Below are 21,470 nucleotides of genomic sequence, written 5' to 3' on the forward strand. Positions count from 1 at the left end.
CTTAACTTCGTCGTGTGCTTTTGTGTAAATACCAAATAGCAAAATACTAGAACACAAAACAGTTTGTCAGTTTGGAGATCAAGTACTTTTTCTATATTGAGTGTCATTTATCTTGGAATTTAGCTGGGTTGAAAAGTAGTGGAATTAATCAGGAAATGCTATGGAGAGCCAGTCTCCAGCTGCAGGTACGTGTGCTTGGCACTGACCAGCTGCAGACACAGATGCAGGCGGCTCAAAGCACCAAGCGGGGCAGGTGCCAGTTCTGCAGTGCCTGCAGCCTCTCCTGCCACTTGGCAAAGTTATTATTCAGGGTCTGCTTCAGTTCCGGGCAGGAGGGCACGTACTGTCACAGGTGTGGGGCTCAGAAGCAGGCTGGGGATGGGTGGAGGGACTGTCACCTTGAGCATCCCCAGGAGTGGAGTGTGCTGGGAGTAGGGCCTGCATGGCCCTCACTGGGACCCAGTGAGACCACAGCCGCCTCTGTTTCTGTGCTGCCACCCCTCCTTCCCCACTCCCTCCCTAGGGCCCAGGCTATAGGGCTGACCTGCTGTCTCCATGCCAGGGGACTCACCATTTCTTGAAGAGGCTCTTGGTGGAGACCTTGGGGAACTGCACAGCTTCCTGGTGCCTGGGTGTAGGAATAGCAGTGAGCCCCAAACAGGCCCCAGGGATGGGGCAGGGGTGACCAGACACTCACCTGGGAGAGCTAGACCCAGCCTCCTCTGGGGCCACAGGGGCTTCTGGCCCTTTTCCAGGAGGGACTTGAGGTACGCAGCCAAAAGACAGGGACGTCAGCATGGTGGGGCCCGCGGCAGCGCCAGGCTGCCCAGGCCCACCCCCACCACCCAGGGCCTCACCTCTTGGGCCTGCAAGATGTTGACGTTTCACAGCTGGCAGATGAGCACACGGTGCGGAAGTGTGGTGGGCTTTTGCAGGTGTGGGCTCAGGGTCTTTGGGGGGTGTGCACCCATCATCTCCCAAGCCCAAGGGTGGAGCTGTGTAGCAAATGCCCCCAGCCTTCTCTGAAGACAGCAGCTGACATCGTCAGGGCTGCTGCAGCTTCCCCACTCAGTTAGAGGCAGAGAGGACATAGCCCAGGGCAAGCAGCAGTGCCAGGGAGGGCCAACTCAGAACAGAGAGGCCTCAAAGAAGGCCAGCAGCAGCCAAAACAGAATCTGGTAGCTACTGAGGCTGAGCCTGGGGCCATGGGTGTGGCCAGCTGCCTGCTTCTGCCCATGAGGCTTAGCAGGTGCCTGCTGGCCACCGCAGGCTAGTGAAACGACAAGAGACAGAAGCTGCCAAGGAAGTCGTCCCAGGAACACAGAGTTGACCGCAATCTGGCCTGCAAAGTGATGCACAGACAGAGGCAGGAGGGCATGGGGTGGTGGCACCACAGACCTCAGGACAGCAGCACCCCACCCCCACAGGCCACCTTGGGCAGGAGCATTGAGAACACTTTCTGAAGAGGCCAGGTTGTCCCTCCTGCCCGTTCTCTGTGGTTGATGGCAGACGACCACTGGAAGAGCACACAGACCAAGATGGCAATCTTGTAGCTCCAGATGGGCTGCAGCTCTGGGTGCCCCTGGTACTCAATGTCAAACATTTGCAGCGCATTGATGATCTAGAAACTCAGGCCACAGGGACAGGTCAGAAGACACAGCCCGGACACAACTCAGAGGAGTGGAGCTGCATCTGCTCATAGGGGAGGAAGGAGCTGGGGACAGTTAAGGGCCCAGCCTGCACCTCTGGGACAGGGGCTTCTCACCTGGTACTGACCCGGAAACAAGAGGGTGAGTCTGTCCTCACCCCCAATGCAGTCAAGGAGCTGCTGCTTTCTGTTCCCATCCTGGGTGGTGCCCAAGGCAAGTGAACTGTGTGAGCTGTGCTCCACTGAGTTGCCAGAAAGAAGCACCAAGGAGAAGGGTGGGGACTGGTCTTCACCCCACCAGCCACTTAACAGTGAGACATGACGCTCAGGGTGTGGGCCTACCTCCCACAACACTGGCTCCATCTGAGTGGGGCCCGGGACTGACCACAGGCTGAGGGGGAGTGGATCCTTTGAGGAAGGAGACCCTGATGGCCTGAGGCAGCTCCATAGTTCGTACCAGGAATATCTGGCGCAGGTACTCCAGGGCCGCCCCCAGGTACTTGTCTGTCTCTGGACACTGTCCTGCCCTGTCTTGTCCAGGTCGTTGGCTGGGTAGGAGCCGTTGGTGTCGTGGGGCCAAAGCCCGGCCATGACAGGAAGGAGTAGCCAGGGGGCTGTCTACACACTGGTCTGAGATGGACATGAGGATCAAGCAGAGGATGAGGGGAAGGCAGCCCCTGCTCTGCTCTGTGCTGGTGAGGGTCAACGGATAGTTTGGGGGTCACCGAACATATGTCTGGGCCAGAAGGGAGAGGAGACAGGGCCAGATAGGTCACCCACTGCTTCCATGAGAAACCGATTCTAGGGTCTGGCAAAGTTGAGTCTAGGAAGGGCTGGTCTGTGCTCCACAAAGCAGGGCCTGGGAGAGGAACCCAGGAGGCCACCTGGGCCAGGGCCAGGCTGACCCCAGCACAGGCCGCTGACTTGGTCTCCAACCACTGGAGCAATGTCCATGCTGGGGAGCCAGTGGCATGGCTGTGAGGAGAGGGGCCGAGACTCACCATTTCTCCAACACACACTGGGACTGGGAGTCGCTACCTGGAGCCTGCTTGTCAGGCGCATACCGCCATGGCTGCAGGTAGCTCAGTCACATTTCCAGGACCTGTGGGAGGCGTGAGCTGAGGGCCCAGTGGCTGGGGGCCAAATCCTCCGTTGGCCCGGAGTCTGGTCCCAGGCGGCAGCTGGGTGGGACTGGCTCTTCCCACGTCCCCCAGAGGGCGCAGGAGAGACTCAGCCCTGTGAGGTGTGGCTCTCTTGCCGGCTCTTCAGAAGCCAGGGCCTCGGGTGGGCTTTCCCAGCCCAGGGGGCCCAATGCTCCCTGGTGGGGTAACGGCTACAAACTTGCCTGACACTAGAGAGGTGGGACAGGGCAGGGCTTTCCTATACCTGAGGGTTGGCTTTGGAAACTGAAACGGAACCATGTGGCCCTCCAAGAGCTCCCTCTTCTCCAAGGATCCCTCCTCTCCAAGGCCTCATAACAACACTTGTTCTCCTCCGCATCCACTCCAGGGGACCTCCCTCATTAGGGTACACAGAGGACACAGGCACCCGTTTGACAGGGCCAGTACAGCTCTGAACAATGCGCCCAGTGGCCAAAGCAATGCTGCAGGAAGAGGTAGCGTTTCTGCTGGATGAACCTCGGGACGGCGTTCGTTCCTGCAGGGAATAGGGTGGGTCACCTGCTGCTTGCCCAGTAAGGAGGCCCTGCTCATAGATGAGTCCAGAACTCATCAACAAGGGTCGGATCTGCTGGGGGAGAGCATGCATCTCTGAGGTATGCTCAGAGCTGGCCTAAGCTTCACTCCTCAGAGGAAGAAACCAAGGTTCAGAGAGGTCAGGGAACCTCCCAAGAACACACAGCACGCAGGCGGCCAAGCCAGTGCAGCTCCTGCACACACCTCACCTCAGTCCCACACAAATAGCCCACTCTGCTGGCCCTGGTGGGGCTGGGAGTCAGGGTCACCCCAGCCCTTCTCCAGACAGGTGGGGAGGAGCAAGAGATGGCAGCACAGTGGGGCCTCTCTGGCCAGTCTGGAGAGAGGCTCTGGGAGCTAGAGATCAGCTGGCAGCCCCACCAGGCCATCTGGGCAGGGTGAAAAAGCACCTTCCTAGCCCTCCAGAGGCCTCTCTGCTCTGTGGGCAGGAAGGGATTCCTCCTCACCCTGCCCCCCACCATGCCCTGGGGTGAGGTTGCTGTGGGCGACACCTGAGGAGGGTAAGAGGAGGAGACAGCAGCTGAGGGAAGCCGCAAGGGCCAGCCACCATTTCAACTCCTCCAGGGCGCTGGTGGCATGGAAGTGGGAGGAGAGCGAGGCCTGCTCTGGCTTCAGGCTGTTGGCAAAGGCAAGCAGGTGCTTCAGCAGCATGCACACCACCAGCACGTGTTCCCCAGTGGGCCTGAACCACTGCTAGGTGGAGAAGGAGGAGTCAGAGATGGGAAGGACTGTGGCACCCACAGCACTCAGCCTCCAGGTCTTACCACATCCTGCTCTGGGCCATTTGCTCTACTTTCCCACAGGAGGCACAAACCAGGCCGGGAGTGGGGCGACTGTGCCCTGGGACACCACTGTGCCTGGTACCCAGCGGATCTACCTTGCACTGCTTGGCCTAGACGGCAGCCAGCTCATGGTAGGGAAACACTTGGCCCAACACCCACACAGCCCACCCTGGGCAGGGCTCACTAAGAGAGACACATCTGTGGGGGCCCTCCCACCCCTGACCTCTCCCCTCCCCACTGCTGTCCACCTGCAGTGGGTGGCACAGGATAGGGCTCACCAGGCTGTGCCCGCAGGCACTGCTTGATCCTCAGGGCAGGAGAAGGCCGGCATCACCCCCAAGTTCTGAATCCGGGGTCTCCCACCTGCCGCCCAAGTGTGTGCAGAAAGCACATGGAACTCAGGCGCGGTGCCTCAGACCTGGAATTCCAGCACTTTGGAGGCTGAGGCAGAAAGATCGCTAAGGCCAGGAGTTTGAGATTAGCCTGGGCAGCACAGGGAGACCCTGTCTCCGTGAAAGATTTTTAAAAGTTAGCTGGGTGGGGTGCTGCACACCTATAGCTGTAGTGACTCAGGAAGCAGGGGTGGGAGGATCACTTGACCCCAGGAGTTTGAGAGTGCAGTGAGCTAGGATCATGCCACTGCACTCCAGCCTGGGTGACATAGTAAGACCCTTTTCAAAAAATAAAATCCCATGGCTTCACTTTCCTCCCCAACTCCTTCCATCTGCTCCTCATCCCGGACACAGCCAGACTAGGGATCAGCCCAGGAGAGGCTCCAGGCATCACTTCCTCTGTTGCCCGTGGACCTGTGGTCAGGAAAACCCCAAGATGAGCACAGTCGAGTGTACAAGCCAAACCTTTGATTTGCAGCACACAAGCAGGATCCTGGAGACGCAGCCTGAGAGGAAAGCCTTTTTGCTGGCTGTGGACTTCCTCTGGTTGCTCAGCATTGGGAGGGCAGGTGGGAGCATCCAGTGGATGAGGGCACCGAGGGCGGGACCCTGAGTCTGAGTGGACATGCTCGCCTCTCCACACTTGCCCTCCAGCCCTTTGCGCCTCAACACATCCGTGCTGCTGAGGCTGGTACAGGGCATGGCCTCTAGGTATATCCTGGGATGCTGCAGACCCCTCAGGGGCCACTGCCCACGTCACCATCCACTCAAGTCTCCCTGTCAGGAAAATGTCCCACAGGTCCAGGTGACACACCCCACAGATCAGTGTCTGAGTCTGAGGATCGAGCTGTGGGGTGAGGGGTATTTTCTTCTTTTTTGAGACAAGGTCTCACTCTTGTCACCCGGGCTGGAATGCAGTGGCGTGATCTTGGCTCACCATAGCCTCTGCCTCCTGGGCTCAAGGGATTCTTCCACCTCAGCCTTCTGAGTAGCTGGGACCACAGGTACACACCACCACACCTGGTTAATTTTTGTTTTTTTTTTTTTTTGTAGACACGGGGGTCTTGTCATGCTACCCAGGCTGGTCTCCAAGCAGTCTGCCTGCCTCAGCCTCCCAAAGTGCTGGGATTTTAGGCATGGGCCACCGTGCCCAGCTATTTACTTCTATTTATCTGTACTGTTAAGCCTTTGGGCAGTAAATTTGCGTTGTTTTGGAAGGAAGGCCTATGCATGGTGGCTCATGCCTGTAATCCCAGCACTTTGGGAGGCTGAGGCAGGCAGATCACCTGAGGTTAGGAGTTTGAGACCAGCCTGGCCAACATGGTGAAACACCGTCTCTCCTAAAAATACAAAAATTAGCCGGGCGTGGTGGCGTGCACCTGTAATCCCAGCTGCTAAGGAGACTGAGGCAAGAGAATGGCTTGAATCCAGGAGATGGAGGCTTCTGTGAGCCGAGATCATATCACTGCACTCCAGCCTGGGCAACAGAGGGTGACTCCATCTCAAAAAAAAAGAAAGAAAAAACAAAAAGAAAAAAGTATGAGATACCTGTATCTATAGTACCCGACCAGAAGGGCACCGGCAGGGTGGGTCTAGGGTCCATCTCCTCCAGTCTCAGCCCTGGCCCTCCCTCCGATCCCGACCTGGGATCCTGAGTCATGACATCCTCCTTAACCTCCTTACAGCTCAGGGGAGCAGATGACCTCCACATGGGAACTGGAAACCCACCTTCCCCCACTGGTGCACTCAACCCATCTCACCTGGTCCTTCCAAAGGGTCTGGAGGGCTCACTGCCCATGTCCCCAGCTGTCACCTGGAACCCTCTCATGCTATTTTCCTACAGGTTTGCTGACCCAAACTTCTCCCTCAGCTTTGCACCCCTCCTGGGCCACGTGCCCACATGGAGTCCCTGGTGACAGTTGCACCTGCTTGCTGCTTAAGGATATGTCCTCAAAGCCCCACGTTTCCCACTGGGCCAGCCTTGTAGTACCTCAGCTCACCCCATGTGGGCTTCAGTAGTCACCCCTCCCACCATAGGGTTTGCCAGATGCTTCCTGGAAGCTGTCGTCCTCACCTGGTGGCCCAAGCCCTCTAGTCCCTCCTCTGCAGTGGCTCCTGCAGAATGGGGTGCCCCCGTGTGCTGTGGCTGGCATCCCAGGCCACCAGCACTCAGGGCCCAACACGTTTTCTCACCTTGTCCTCAAATTCCCGTTCACTCATGTGCTCCTTCCCAGGTGAACAGGACAGACCCCTGGCTGTGAACACAGCTCGTCTCCCCGACTCTCACAGATTCATTAACTCTGCCATCCCTGAAATCCCCTACAGGTCTGAACTCTGCTTCACTGACCCCAAATCCATGCACACACTTGTCATTTCTGCCTAGATAGCTGCAACCTCTATGAGGTCACCACTTACACTCATCCACCTCTGGAGGTGTGTGTGAGTGGCCAGAGCTCCCCAGGTGAAGGCCGGGCCGTGTCTGGGCTGTCAAAGACTGACAGCCTCTGTGGGCTACAGGGTCAAGCCCCAAGTTCTTCCCACCCCCCTGCCTCACACGCAGGCTGTGGGTCACAGCACCTCCAGGCGGGGTGACAGACACTTCTGAAGAAGGCAGAAACCACACCACCCGGGAGTCCCAGGCCTCTGTATCTTCCCAAGTGCCAAGCCCTGCAAAGTGGGGGTGAACCTTGCCACTGCAGAGGCCTGATGATTCCAGCTCTTCACACCAGCACCAAGCACGGGGCCCCCAACAGCAGATGCTTGTGACACCTCCACTGGCTGGGAGCCTTGCCAGCCGGGGCCATGCACCTCATTCTTCCTCATAGCCACACTTCCGCCCACACCAGGCTACTCTGCAAAGCCAGGGGCCAGGCCAGGCTGGAGGCTGACCCCCACCTCCCCAACACAGGGATTTCATTCTGCCTGGAGCTAAACTCTTGAGTCACCTGCAGCTGACCCCTTGCTTTGCCAGGCATGGACATGCACTCTGGGCGAGGGGAAAGGAACAAAGAACCACAGCCGGTACTTGGTAGGCTGTGAAGAGCCTGGAGGCTAAGTTGGGCAGGGCTGTGGAGGGTGCTGGAGACACAGTAGTGCAGAATCTCCAGCTGAGATAACCAACAGAAGCCGGAAGACAGAAGAGCAGAGGACGAGAGGTTGGGTTGGGGAACAGGAGAGATGGGACCAGACATGGGAGGGCAAAGCAGAGCAATGAGAATGAGACCAGAAGTGAGAAACGCCACAGTGATAATCCAAACAGTCTCAACAACCACGGGTCAGTGTAGCACCCCCGCTCCACAGCCAGGCCAGGGCTGTGGCCATGCACTCATCAGCCTTGGAGGCCCAGGCAGACACCCTCCAGGCCACCTGGGTGGCCACTCACTGTTGCTGGGCCCTAAAGACCTCTCCAGCTCATTGGAAGGGCCCAACTTGCTACCATTCCAGATTAGATCCACCCTCCCCAGTGCCTCAGGCCATACTGTCACACATACGCATCAGAGTTCTCCAAGAGCCCAGGGCCCTCACTGGGACATGCTGCCAGCCACCAAGACCTCGAGATCCTGAGGCTCAGAAAAGAAACCAGTGGAGCATGTTCCAGGAGGTGAACTCTGCCCAGAAAAGACACACGAAATTGACTGGATTTCCCTGGGTTGTCTTGAGAAATTTACCAAAGTGGTATAAGACATGATTAATTCCTATGTGTCTAAAACCCAATCAATGTCCCCTCCATGAGTGGGCTCTCTGAGAACTAAGGACGAACACAGGTCCCTCGGCACCAGGCCCTTCCCTCCACCCCTACAGTCTGGAGGTCAGCTGAGGTGGTGTGCACATCAGCTCCAAATCTAGGAGGCAACCTCTCCTGTAGCACCAGGAACTTTCACCCTCCAGATAAGGTGGGCTTCCAAGGGCAGGAGCTCCCAAGGATCTGGCCAGAACCACACACACCCAGAGGGAGCAGGAATCTGAGGCTGAGCTGACTCCCAGCCAAGACCCTCCAATTTCCTCCACGCCCTGCAGCACCGTGGCCTGCCAAAGCACACTCAGCCTAGCATAGCCAGAGCGACGCGCACATCCTGCTCTGACAGCAGTATGCCTCCTGCCTGAGCAGTGCACCCACTGGTGTCCACATCAGGAGAGATCAGAACACACCTACTAGACATCAAGACAGGCAGAGCAGGGTGGTGGTGGTGCCCTCCACACCCTTCCTCTGTGCCAGATCTGGGTCTCAGGCAGGAATCAGACATACAGGTCCCCAGCGTGGTGTCTCCTCACTTGCAGGGGGACAGTGGCCTGCAGCACCATGGCTGTCCTTACTGCCCACAGGGCCACCAAGGAGCAAGCACACACCCTGGACTCAACCAGGGTGAGGGCGATCACCCCAGGAGCCTCACTTCTTGCGTCTGGAGACAAGGGCTAGCAGGGATGGGCAGTGATTTCTGTATGGCGGGTGCGGCACAGGCCCAGGCAAGTGGCAAGGGACCTTAGAGGACACAGACATCCGTAGCTGCCTTTCTCTCGTTCCCACCCACCCAGTTTTCTCACTTTTTTTTTTTTTTAACCTCAGTTGGAAGAAGCAAAGAGTGGATTATTTCTGGGTACTTGGTACCAGCACTGCAAGTCATTCTGAGCAGGGCCCACCCACCCCTAGGTCTGGCCAAGAGTACGTGAGTGTGGACAAGGGAAAGGCACCTCTTGCCTTCTCCAGGGACAGCCACCTGCTTTTCTGTCTGGCCCGTGAGGACACAATCTTCATAGGTGACAGCCCAGAAGAGCCTTTCTGGCTGGCCTTTGAAAGTAGGTGTGTTTCCACTCCGAAGGCAGAAGGAGCCACAGGAACACAATGCAGTGTAGCAGCCCCTGCTCCTGCCAGGCCAGAACCACAGGCAGGAACATTGAGGGTCCCAGAGCCGCATGGGAGGAATGGGCCCTGGGAACAACCAGGCCCCCAGGCGCACGCAGCTAGTCTGCTCTGGGAGCAGGAAGGGCACTCCATGTGGCTCTTGGTGACTCAGGAGGCCCCAGCAGGGGTCCTCCGCTTTTCCCCGTTCTCCCATGCGATGCTGAGGGTAAGGATTTGGGGACCCTATGCTTTTAAGACAGCCTCCACACTGCAAAGCCTGGGGCCGTAGAACTGGCTGCAGAGACTGTGGCAGAAGCAGATCCACAGCTCTTCCCCGGAAGCAGAGGAGTGACAGGATGCTCTTCTGAACTCCATCACCCACAGAGCCTTTATTCTAGAGGAAGCCCTCAAGAATGGTGTTAGTGACAAAGCCAAAGTCTCCGAAGCACACTGATGCACAGACACTGTGGGCACCAGACTACGTGACTGATGCCACCTCAGGCAGAATCCTGGATCTGTGTGAGCCAGGCTGCTCCACGGAGGGTGACCGACAGGGGATCTACCGCTTTCTCACTCTGACTAGTCCGGGGGATGTTAGCTCCATGGACAGCAACAGCAGGAGTGACCCGGGGTCTCCGCCACCTCCATGCATCTGTGACTAGTGTGCTCCCCAGAGAGGGAACAGGAAGAGGTAAAGTGAAGGGAGAGAAGGCAGGCCAGGCCTCATGCAGGAGACACACCGTGAGAGCGGCTGCTTGTTCATGCTCTGGAGGAGGTGGGGGAGTAGGGGGCACAGCAAAAGGAGGCTCCAGGTCACCACCGTGGGCAGACGTCTGCCCCAGGCAGCCACTTCATGAGAAAACACCAAGTTGCTGCTAATGGTCAAGGAGACGAGAACGTGGCTCCCAGAGACGTCACAGTTCCGCCACACCCAGAGCAAGAGCACCACAGCTTCATCTGTTCCCCTGCCAGGGAGGGGGCTCCAGAGAGGCCAGGCCTCAAGTGTCCACACAACAGGGTGCAACGCCCCCTGCCCCCCATCAGGGACTAGAGAACTATGCCCACCTCTTGTTTGGCTTCTGAGTGAGGGGTGGGTGGTGAGTTTCTATTCCCACCATCCAGCCTGGGCAAACTCAGGCAGGATAAGAAGCAACAGGCTGAGCAGGGTCAGAAGGAGGAGGAGGGAACAAAAACTGTGGAAACATACCTTGGCGTAAGGGGACTGCATATTTTGGCACATCTCCGAGGAATACTAGCGAAGCAACATTTCAACAAAAACCTGCAAAAAAGCATTAGTCAAATTATTCTCAACAATGGTGCCAAGACCGTTCAGTGGGGAAAGGACAGTGCCTCCAACGTAGAGCTGGGAACGCGGAATATCCACATGCAGAACAGTGAAGCTGGGCCCTTCCTTCACACCATTGCCAAAAACTGAAAGTCAGTAAGCAACCCAAGGATAAGAACTAAAACCATAAACTCAGAAGAAAACATGGGAGAACGTTACACTGGATTTCACGATGATTAATTAGATATGACACCCAAAGCGCAGGCAACGAAAGAAACAGACAACCAGGCTTTATCAAAATCAACACTCTTTTATTAAAAGATACTACTGATAGAGTCAAAAGGCAGCCAGCAGATGTGGTGGCTGATGCCTGTCATCCCAGCACTTTGAGAGACTGAGGCAGGTGGATCGCTCGAGGCAGGTGTTCAAGATCAGCCTGGCCAACATAGTGAAAATCTGTCTTTACAAAAAATACAAAAATGAGCTGGGTATGATGGGACACATCTATAGTCTCAGCTACTTGGGAGTCTGAGGTGGGAGGATCACTTGTTCCCAGTAGTTTGAGGCTGCAGTGAGCTGAGATGGTGACACTGCACTCCAGCCTGGGCAACACAGAGTGAGACCCTGTCTCAAACAAAAAAGAAAAGCAGAAGTAACTCAAGTGTCCACTGGGAGATGAATGGATACACATAATGTGGTACATCCACACAATAGAACACTATTCAGCCTTAAAAAGGAAGGACATTTCTGACAATCTGTAACGTGGATTAATCTTGAGTCCATTATGCAATATGAGATCTAGGAGTCAAATCCATAGAAAGAAAGCAGAATAGTGATTGCCACGGGCTGGGTGGGGAATTGTTTAACGGTTTAGTTTCTTTTTTGTTAAAAGAGATGGGGTTTCACTATGTTTGCCAGGCTGGTCTTGAACTTCTGGCTTTGAGCAATGCTTCCCTCCTTGGCCTCCCAAAGTGCTAGGATTACAGGTGTGAGGCCCCCGTTCCCAGGCCAGTTCAGTTTCAGTTTTGCAAGGTAAAAAGCATTCTGGAGATGGGAGGCACAGCAACGTGAATGTACTTAACACTACTGGCTGTACACTTGGAAGTGGTTAAGACAGTACATTTTATGTATATTTTAAAATTAAAATTTTTTTATTAATTAAAAAGCAAAAAGAGCCAGGTGTGGTGGCTTACACCTGTAATCCCAGCACTTTGGGAGGCTGAGGCAGGTGGATTGCCTGAGGTTAGGAGTTCGAGATCAGCCTGGACCAACATGGTAAAACCCTGTCTCTACTAAAAATGCAAAAATTAGCTGGGCATGGCAGCGTATTGGGGGAACCAGCCCCCAATATTTCAATGTAGATTCTTTTCTATTTTCCCTAAGTGTCAGCCAGTCTGAGAAATAAAGGGAAAGAGTCCAAAAGAGAGAAATTTTAAAGCTGGGTGTCCGGGGGAGACATCACATGTTGGCAGGTTCCATGATGCCCCCTGAGCCACAAAACCAGCAAGTTTTTATTATGGATTTCAAAAGGGGAGGGGTGTACAAATAGGGTGTGGGTCACAGAGGTCACATGCTTCCAGGGCAATAAAATATCACAAAGCAAATGGGGGCAGAGCAAGATCACAGGACCAAGGTGAAATTAGAGTTGCTGATGAAGTTTCATGTCCCACTGGGATGCATTGTCCTTGATGACATCTTGTCAGGAGACAGGGTTTGAGAGCAGACAACCGGTCTGACTGAAATTTACTAGGCAGAAATTTTCTAATCCTAATAAGCCTGGGAGACGGGGCTTATTTCATCCCTTACCTACAACTGTATAAGACAGACACTCCCAGAGCGGCCATTTTAGAGACCTCCCCCTAGGGATGATTCTCTTTCTCAGGGCTGTTCCTCACTGAGAAAAAGAATTCAACAATATTTCTCCCATTCACTTTTGTAAGAAGAGAAGTATAACTGTTCTGTCTGGCCCCTCAGGCAGTCAGGCCCAATGGTTATCTCCCTTGTTCCCTGAAAATCGCAGCCATCCTGTTCCTTTTGGATGCCCAGATTTCATATTGTTCAAACACACATGCTCTATAAACAATTTGTGCAGATAACGCAATCATCACAGGATCCTCAGCTTATGAAGATGACAGGATTAAGAGATTGAAGACAGGCATAGGAAATTATAAGTATTGATTGGGGAAGTGATAAATGTCCATGAAATCTTCACAATTTATGTTCTTCTGCCAAGAACACAGAGCCAGTCCCTCCATTTGGGGTCCCTGACTTCCTGCAACAGCAGCGGGTGCCTGTAATCCCAGCCACTCAGAGGCTGAGGCAGGAGAATTACTTGAACCCAGGTGGAGGTTGCAGTGAGCCAAGATCTCACCATTGCACTCCAGCCTGGGTGACAGAGACTCCATCTAGAATAATAATAATAATAATGCTTTGGTCTGGAAAACAGCAGAACCTTCCAGTTCTGTCCTGTAAGCTTGCCCTGCCCACTTCACAGCCAGCACAGCCCACAGTCCACATACCCGAGAGCCATCGGGGCACGGTGGTCCCCTCTGAACAGGAATGATGGTTCCTACCATTCCACCCCTGGAAGAAGCTGTGAAATGGCATGGAGGCTTCAAAAAATGCAGCACCCCAGATACTAGGAGTTATGTACAAGGTGGGAAAAAGAATCCTATCTTATCTACATTCCAGACTGTCAACAGTGAGGCTGAGGCTACCAGGTCAGCCCTAGGATCCAGTGTCAGAAGCAGCACCTGCCGATTCTCTGAGGTGTGCCAAGAACACACAGCCAGGACCTGAGAGGTGGCCAGCACTCAGGAAGTGAGCCGGCCCATACCATCCTGAGAGGCTGGATCGCCTCTGGGCAGACAAGGGACTCTGTCACCTACTACTCAAATCCTCTGAATCAGTTGAAGGCCTGTGGAGGCTGCACAGACCCCTCACCATTCAGTGTCATAAAAATGCTACTGGGGCAGGGCTTAATATCCACATGGTGGTAATCACAGGAAACATCTCCAACAACACAGGAAATGGAAACTAAAAGACGGAAACAATTATATCACCACGGGCAAACCGAAACAACTCCCGTGGACAGGAGATCCTGGGATGAAAAACATTGTCAATGACATATAAGCTAGATTGGTGGGCAGATTTATTTTCATGTTTTCTAAATGTCATAGCAGGAAAATATCAACAATTTAGAATCAGCCCCTGGCTGAGGGGCCGTCTCTGGGACACTCTTCCACATAGTGGAAGGTGGCTGAACAGTTTCTTTTCTTTCTTTCTTTTTTTTTTTTTTTTTTTTTTTTGAGATGGAGTCTAGCTCTGTCACCCAAGCTAAAGTGCAGTGGTGTGATCTCAGCTCACTGCAGCCTCTGCCTCGTCTGGTTCAAGCAATTCTCTGCCTCAGCCTCCTGAGTAGCTGGGACTACAGGCGGCTGCCAGCATGCCTGGCTAATTTTTGTGTTTTTAGTAGAGACAGGGTTTTACCATGTTGGACAGGCTGGTCTCAAACTCCTGACCTCACATGATCCACCCACCTCAGCCTCCCAAAGTGCTGGGATTACTGGCATGAGCCACGGCACCTGCTGGCTAAACAGTTTCTTTTGAAACAGAAGCTGAGACCAGCTGGGCTCTCACCTGGAGCAGTTTCTGACCTCCAGATCTTGTGGGAGGTGGGGGTCCGCATTCACAGACGTCTGATGAGAGATGTCTGGCTTCGGGAGGCTAGTGTGGTGGAGGCTGTAGGAAGCAAAGGGCATGGCTGGTGTCCTGAGGGAGACACGGAAACAGGTCCAAGTTACAGGCTCCCACTGGCGTAGTCAGGGACAATCTGGACATCAAAATCTGTGGCAGTAGGGACTGATTACAACTTGTTCAATAACACAATGCTCCCCGCCGCCCCGTGACCCACACCGACATCCCTGAATAAATAGCAAAGAGAGAAGTGTTCCTTACCACAGAGTGACCACTGACCCACCAATCAATGTAGAAGGGATGAAGTTAGAGAACCACCATTTGGCAACCACCCTATTAAGAGCTGATTTGGTCCAGAATCAACACTGAGGTCAGGCATGGAGGCTCACACCTGTCATCTCGGCACTTTGGGAGGCCAAGGTAGGAGGATTTCTTGAGACCAGGCATTTGAGACCAGCCTGGGCAACAAAGTGAGACCCTGTCTCTACAAAAACATTAAACCATAAAATAGCTGGGCATGGTGGCATGTGCCTGTAGTCCTAGCTGCTTACAAGGCTGAGGAAGGAGAATGGCTTGGGTCCAGGAGTTGAGGCTACAGTGATGCATGATCATGCCAACTTCACTCCAGCTTGCGGTGACAGAGCAATACCCTGTTTCTAAGAAAATAAGAAATTTCCAGCCTGGGCAACATGGCAAAACCCTGTCTCTACAAAAATACAAAAATTAGCCAGGTGTGATGGTGCCTGCCTATAGTCCCAGATACTTGGGCTCAGGCAGGAAGATCACTTGAGCCCAGGAAGTTAAGGCTGCCGTGAGCCGAGATCACAGCACTTCACTCCAGCCTGGGGTGAGAGAACAAGAACCTGTCTCAAAATAAAATGAATTTGAAAAAAGGAGAGAATCAACAGCAGATGCTAATACTAGTGAAATTACAAAGTCCTCATACATCTTCCTGATAAATCCTCATTACCAATTTATTTTTCTTTATTTTTTGAGACAGTGTCTCATTCTGTTGCCCAGGCTGGAGTGCAGTGACGCAGTCACAGCTCACTGCAACTTCAACCTCCTAGACTTAGGCCTCCCAAGTTGTTGGGACCACAGGTGCACACCACCATGCCTGGCTAATGTTTTTAACAGGAACAAAATCGTGTTATGTTGTCCAGGCACTCATTACTAATTTTTATTGTTGAGATAAGGTCTCGCTCTGTAGCCCAGGCTGGATGACAGTGGCACGATCTTGGCTCACTGCCGCCACTGCCTCCAGGGTGAAAATGATCCTTTCGCCTCAGCCTTCCACATAACTGGAATTACAGGTGCACACCACCATGCCTGACGTAAATTTTGGGTAGAGATGGGGTTTTTCTATGTTGTCCGGGCTGGTCTCGCACTCTTGAACTCCAGTGATCCTCTACCTTGGCCTCCCGAAGTGCTGGGATTACAGGCATGAGCCACAGCGCCTGGCTTCATTACTATTTAATCTAGGCACAAAGTACTGATTTTACAGGGACAAACCTGGCCGACATTCTTTCTGCCCAGTGATAACGCTAGCATCATCAGCAATGGGGTAAAGACGCACTGCAGCCCTCCTGGTGAGACACTTGGCAAGGACCAGATGTCCCACTGCGGTGCTACTGCCAACAAAGCCCAAGCTGATATCAGCCCAAGGGGCAGCCCTCAGCAAGCCCCAGCAAATATCAGACAGCCCAAAGGGCAGCCCTCTCCCTGAGCCGGGAGAATCACTTGAACCCGAGGCGGAGGTTGCAGTGAGCTGAGATTTTGCCATTGCACTCCAGCCTGGGAAAGAGAGCGAGACCCTGTCTCCAAAACATACCAAAAAACAAACATGATGGCTGAATTTGGTGGCTCATGCCCATAATCCCTGCACTTTGGGAGGCTGAGGCAAGAGGATCACTTGAGCCCAGGAGTTCTAGACCAGCCTGGGCAGCATAACTAGACACATCTTACAAAAAGTAAAGGCTGAGGCCGGGCGCGGTGGCTCAAGCCTGTAATCCTAGCACTTTGGGAGGCTGAGGCGGGTGGATCACGAGGTCAGGAGATCGAGACCATCCTGGCTAACACGGTGAAACCCCGTCTCTACTAAAAATACAAAAAACTAGCCGGGCGTGGTGGCGGGCGCCTGTAGTCCCAGCTACTCGGAGGCTGAGGCAGGAGAATGGCGTGAACCCGGGAGGCAGAGCTTGCAGTGAGCCGAGATCGCGCCACTGCACTCCAGCCTGGGCGACACAGCGAGACTCCGTCTCAAAAAAAAAAAAAAAAAAAAAAAAAAGTAAAGGCTGGGTGTGGGGGTGCAGCATGCCTACAGTACCAGCTACTTGGGATGCCGAAGGAGGAGGATCACTTGAGCTCAGGAGGTCGACGTTGCACTGCACTTCAGCCTAGGTGACCAAGCTAGACCCTGTCTCAAAAAAAAAAAAAAAAAAGCCAGCGTGCAGTGGCTCACTGGCTCACGCCTATAATCCCAGCATTTTGGGAGGCTGAGGTGGGCAGGTCAGTTGAGGTCAGGAGTTCAAGACCAGCCTGGCCAACATGGTGAAACCCTGTCTCTACTGAAAATACAAAAATTAGCTGAGGGTGGTAACACATGCCTGTAATCGCAGCTACTCAGGAAGCTGAGGTGGGAGAATTGCTTGAACCTGGGACACTGAGGTTGCAGTGAGCCAAGATTGTGCCACCGCACTGCAGGCTAGGTGACAGAGTGAGACTCCATCTCAAAAATATATATATGTAATATATAAAATATGTATATTTAAATATATGAATTAATATGTTATATATTATATATTTATTATGTACAATTTATGTATTTATATATACATATATATATAATTTCTAAAAGAAAGAAGTAAAAAGACCCAAAATGTTAAAACAGGCAAAAAAAAAAAAAAAATCAGGCATAAACCGCTTGGCAGCTGGACTGTGCATCTGAGAGGTGTGAATCCGCCTCGCCTCCGAGTCCTCCACAGGATCAGCCACATTTCAGGGCCACTGATCACTGCCGCCACCCGGGCAGCATCTCCTCCTGCTGCCCCCTTTCTCCTTGCCACTCTCTGGGGGCACCTGTTCAACATATGAATTGTAGGTAGAGGCCCGGCCTGGTCTGCACGTGCCAGCAGATCTGGGATGGGCCAGCATCTGCAGGGAGGGGCCTGCATGCAGCCTCCCGGGAAAGGTGATAGGCCAGAGAGACTGAGGAGAGTCGGAGGTGCACAGGCAGCTGCTGCTGGAGCAAAGGGGTCTCCTGGGAAGTCAGCCAAGAGGCCCTGGGTTAGGGCCCACGGAGGCCCCAGCACAGCCAGACATGAGAGCTCCTGGTTCACACTCCCCCACTGTGCAGTCCGGCATCAGGCCCAGCCTGTTTGGACTGGTACAACAGACTCTTTGACCCAGAGCCTCCCTATCAAGACCTGCTGGTAACAATCAGGGCAGCTTTACCTGGGAGCTGGTGAGGGTCTGGCCCCCCTGGGCTGGAGGAGAGTGTGGGGTGGGGGCACATTGCCTTCAGTGGGCAGGAACCACAACAGGTACCTGTCCACCAGGATGAAGTAGGTACGCCTGAAGTACAGACGTGGAGGGACACGGAGTGGCTGGAAAACCAAGCTATGTGTTAGTGTGGGCTCTGGACACCGCCTGGCCACCAAGCACCGGCAAGTGCAGGGAAGCCCAGGGCCCGGCCCCGCCCCTCCCAGCAAGAGGCATCTCTTCCCTACTTTTTGAGTGATGAGGCTCAAGGCAAAGGAGAATATGTAATACTCCAACAGATCTGACAGCAGCGTCAGGGGTAAACACACAGGGTTGCTGAGTCACCCACAGCCTCCCTACCTCAGGGCCACCAAAGGATACTCAGGACTAGGTTCAGGCCAAAGCCCCCAGTGAGGGGGAACTGGACCTCATTGTGGTACAGGGGACTGTTGAGGAGGACGTGCTCCTGGATGGACGGCTTCAGAGAGATGCAGCGAGGCTGTGGGCAGGTGCTGGTACGTAGTGCCTGATACCTGGTGCCCCACACACAGCAGCCTTTGGGAAGGCTGCTGGGGAAGACGTGTACACAGAACCAACCTGTGGGGACAGTGCCCTGTCTCTGAGCAGTGCCTGAACAAGAGTCTTTGCTCAGAACTTCTCCTACCATCTCATAAAAAGCTGCAGACAGCAAGGGTAGCAGCCATGCAATACCCATGTCCTTTCCCTCTCATATCCCCCGAGCAAATCACCCCTCAATTTGTCCTTGGAGGACTGGAGGAGACTGCCCGTCACCGCAGAGCTGTGCAAGGTCCACTGTCCCGAGCACCACTCTCACCACTGTGGTTTACTTACAGGCAGAAAGGAGATGGGAAAGTCAGCCTTACAGTCTTCGGCTTGAAGCTTATAAACCAACTTCATCAGTGGGCCACTGAACATTAAATTGACCAAACAAACAAAAACAGGGCAAATAAACTGCAAATTATCTTGCTTTGATTGTTTCTTAAGAAATCGAGAGAGTGATTTACAGGTGGAATCACCATGAGAAAGCACCCAGCCTCTCTCAGGTGACAAACCTCCCCACCCAGGATTGAGAAACTCCACGATGCTGTACTCCACAGGATCCAGGTGCCCCTGTAAGAAGCAGAGGTTCCAGCCAACGAGGACACCATCCAGGCTGCCGAAAATGCTCTCTACCAGCCATGGAAGATGGTATGCAGATCCTGAAACCGTGTGCGGCGAGGCTGCAGGCAGGCCCAGCACCCGGCTCTAGTCCTGCACTGCCTGCTGCCCAGCTCCCTCCGAGGAGGCCACTCCCTGGCTGAGACCCACGGGATCAGCCCTGCGCCCAAAGGAACCCTGGTGTGATGGTGCCAATGAGAAGAGAAGCTTTGGATTCTTCCAGTGTGGTACATGGCATACCAAGCAGCGTTGCTTTAGATTTGGGCCAGTTAAGTAAGTCAGTCTCTTAACAAAATACATTTTTGTGTGTGTGTGACAGAAGACTAAGGAAAAATAAAAACAATGAAGAGAACAAAAAAACTAAAATTAAAATTAAAATAAACAAACTACATATTTTTTGAGACAGGGTCTCACTCTGTTGCCCTGGCTGGAGTGCAGTGGTGCAATCACGGCTTACTGCAGCCTTGACCTCAGTGTCTGGAAGATGCAAGACCCCAGTCAGGGTTTGAGCCTGCAGGGGGAACATGCAGCTAACCAAGTCACAGGGTGGTCAAGGTACTGTCTCAGTCAGGACGAAGGAAAAGCTGGGGGGATGAAATGGGGGATCAAATACTGTGAATCAAGCAGGGGACACATGCCCTGGTTAGAGCCCACAGGACTGACCCTGCCAGCCTGCAGCAGAAGAGAGTCCTGGCCAAGGCACTCCACATGGGGGGCTGTGACCCCACAGGCAAGCCTGCTACCCGGGCACATTTTTCTCCTGGTGGGTCCCCTCACTCGGTCTTGCTAATGCTATCAACACCCTGAGCCCAGGGAAATATATTCAAGTAAAGCTCTGGCCCAAGTGTGGTTGCAGATCTTTCTTGGCTATCTTCACACAAAAGAGTAAAGTAAGCAAATTACAAATCAAAGAAATTCTGAACCCGTGGCCTTCATCTGAGTGAGACTCTGGCGGTCAGAAGGAAAGTCTCAAGCATTCAGACTGTGACAGGAACCCAGTCGTTAAACCCAAGCAGCTAAACCCAAGAGCAAGAGGCTTGACCACTATTTGCAGAACTCTCGGGTAGGTAGGAAACAATGTAAGAGTTTCCAAAATCGGAATCAGAAACCCAATTCCAGGACTTGGTACTGCAGTACTTCCTGCCTGTCACTGTCTGGGGCAGCTCAGATGTACGGTCCAGCATGAACACACCTAGAGGATGAGGCGGCAAGCCCCTGCTGCTGCTGCCACTGCTGGCACCGTCAGGGCAGACCAGGTCCAGGCCAGGTGTGGACTGGCTGTGCCTACCTTCCCCTAAATGGACCTGTGATGTGTGTCCTTTCAAAACGTTCCCATGGCAGTGTGCTCCTTGCATGGCTTTGCTCCTGGGATACATCCTAAAGGATCCCCTGCACACTGCCAAGGGCTTCCGGAGCATGACCTGTCTTGACTGGTTCTGAGCCTCAGGACTCAGGGCTGATGCAGGGCCTCTAGCTGAAGCGGCCTTGATGGAAATATGTAGACACAAATGTTGCTCAAGGAGCATGAGTACAGTAGATGCTACAGTTACGGGGCTCGCCCATTCCTAATAATTGTGATTTGTGCCTCCTCAGAGAGAAACACAGGCAGCACTGCCCTCGGGGGAGTGCTGGCCCTGGCGGAATGCAGCAGCCACAAAGGATCCAGCCAGAGGATGCCCCACCTGCCCAGCACTACCAGGCTGCCCAAGGGGTGCAAGCGTGGGAAGAGCCCAACACGGAGCAGCACCTCGGATGGGGCAGAGACTTGTCACATCACTGTCCCCAGCAAAGGCTACATGTTGTCTCCTTCAGTTGATGATACACCTTTCCGAGATGCAGAGCATCCAGGTCAGACAATCTCTACCATTTTTTTATTATATTAAGGCACTAACTTAGAATGAGGTTTTGTGCCACAGCTGAGGTCATGCTACAGCTGAATTAACCAGGCCCCTTCACCATGGGTCAACTTCCTGGCCCTGATTTGGGTTCTGAGAAAAGGCATCTGGATTGGCAAGTCTTTTATAAAGACGTCAGCAAAGCTTCACTTGAAGTGAAAGTGGGAGGTTTTCTACCAAGACCATTGATTGACGGTCAGGGAAGAGGGGCCGGGTGGCCATGTGTGTGCACAGAGGGCAAATACTGTCTTCCAGGTTTCTGTGGAAGGCTGGGTGGGGTGTGTTGTGACCTTCTGTGGGTCACGAATGCTGTGCAAGACACAGTAACGCTTTTTCCCCCTTATAAAATGTCCTGACCTTACACATCTGACCCACAGCTTTAGGGATTTCATGGACAAGCCCCATCCACAGACCTCAGATTTAAACACTCCACTTCTAGGCTCTTTTTTTTAGCCAGCATCACCCATCAATAGAGAAGCCCTCAAAATTGCAAATTCAGTTGAAAACCCTGACTCTGCTTTCCTAGAATTTAGGAAATCTATACACTGAACACTTGGC

At 53.5% G+C, this 21,470-nt stretch overlaps 1 protein-coding gene and 1 pseudogene across 1 annotated transcript; both read right to left on the bottom strand.

The window, feature by feature from the left end:
* Positions 1-241: 241 nt before the first annotated feature.
* Positions 242-835, bottom strand: LOC139355407 (coiled-coil domain-containing protein 74B-like). The gene is made up of 3 exons (XM_071079874.1): positions 698-835; positions 572-628; positions 242-372 (listed from the first exon to the last, which is right to left on the bottom strand). The coding sequence occupies exons 1-3, from the start codon at positions 796-798 to the stop codon at positions 303-305; spliced, it is 228 nt and encodes a 75-aa protein (XP_070935975.1). The 5' UTR covers positions 799-835; the 3' UTR covers positions 242-302.
* On the bottom strand, positions 369-20,543 carry LOC105465828 (sphingomyelin phosphodiesterase 4-like; annotated as a pseudogene).
* Positions 20,544-21,470: the final 927 nt, after the last annotated feature.

This window comes from Macaca nemestrina, chromosome 15, assembly GCF_043159975.1.
Source record: "Macaca nemestrina isolate mMacNem1 chromosome 15, mMacNem.hap1, whole genome shotgun sequence".
NCBI classification, from domain to species: Eukaryota; Metazoa; Chordata; class Mammalia; order Primates; family Cercopithecidae; genus Macaca; species Macaca nemestrina.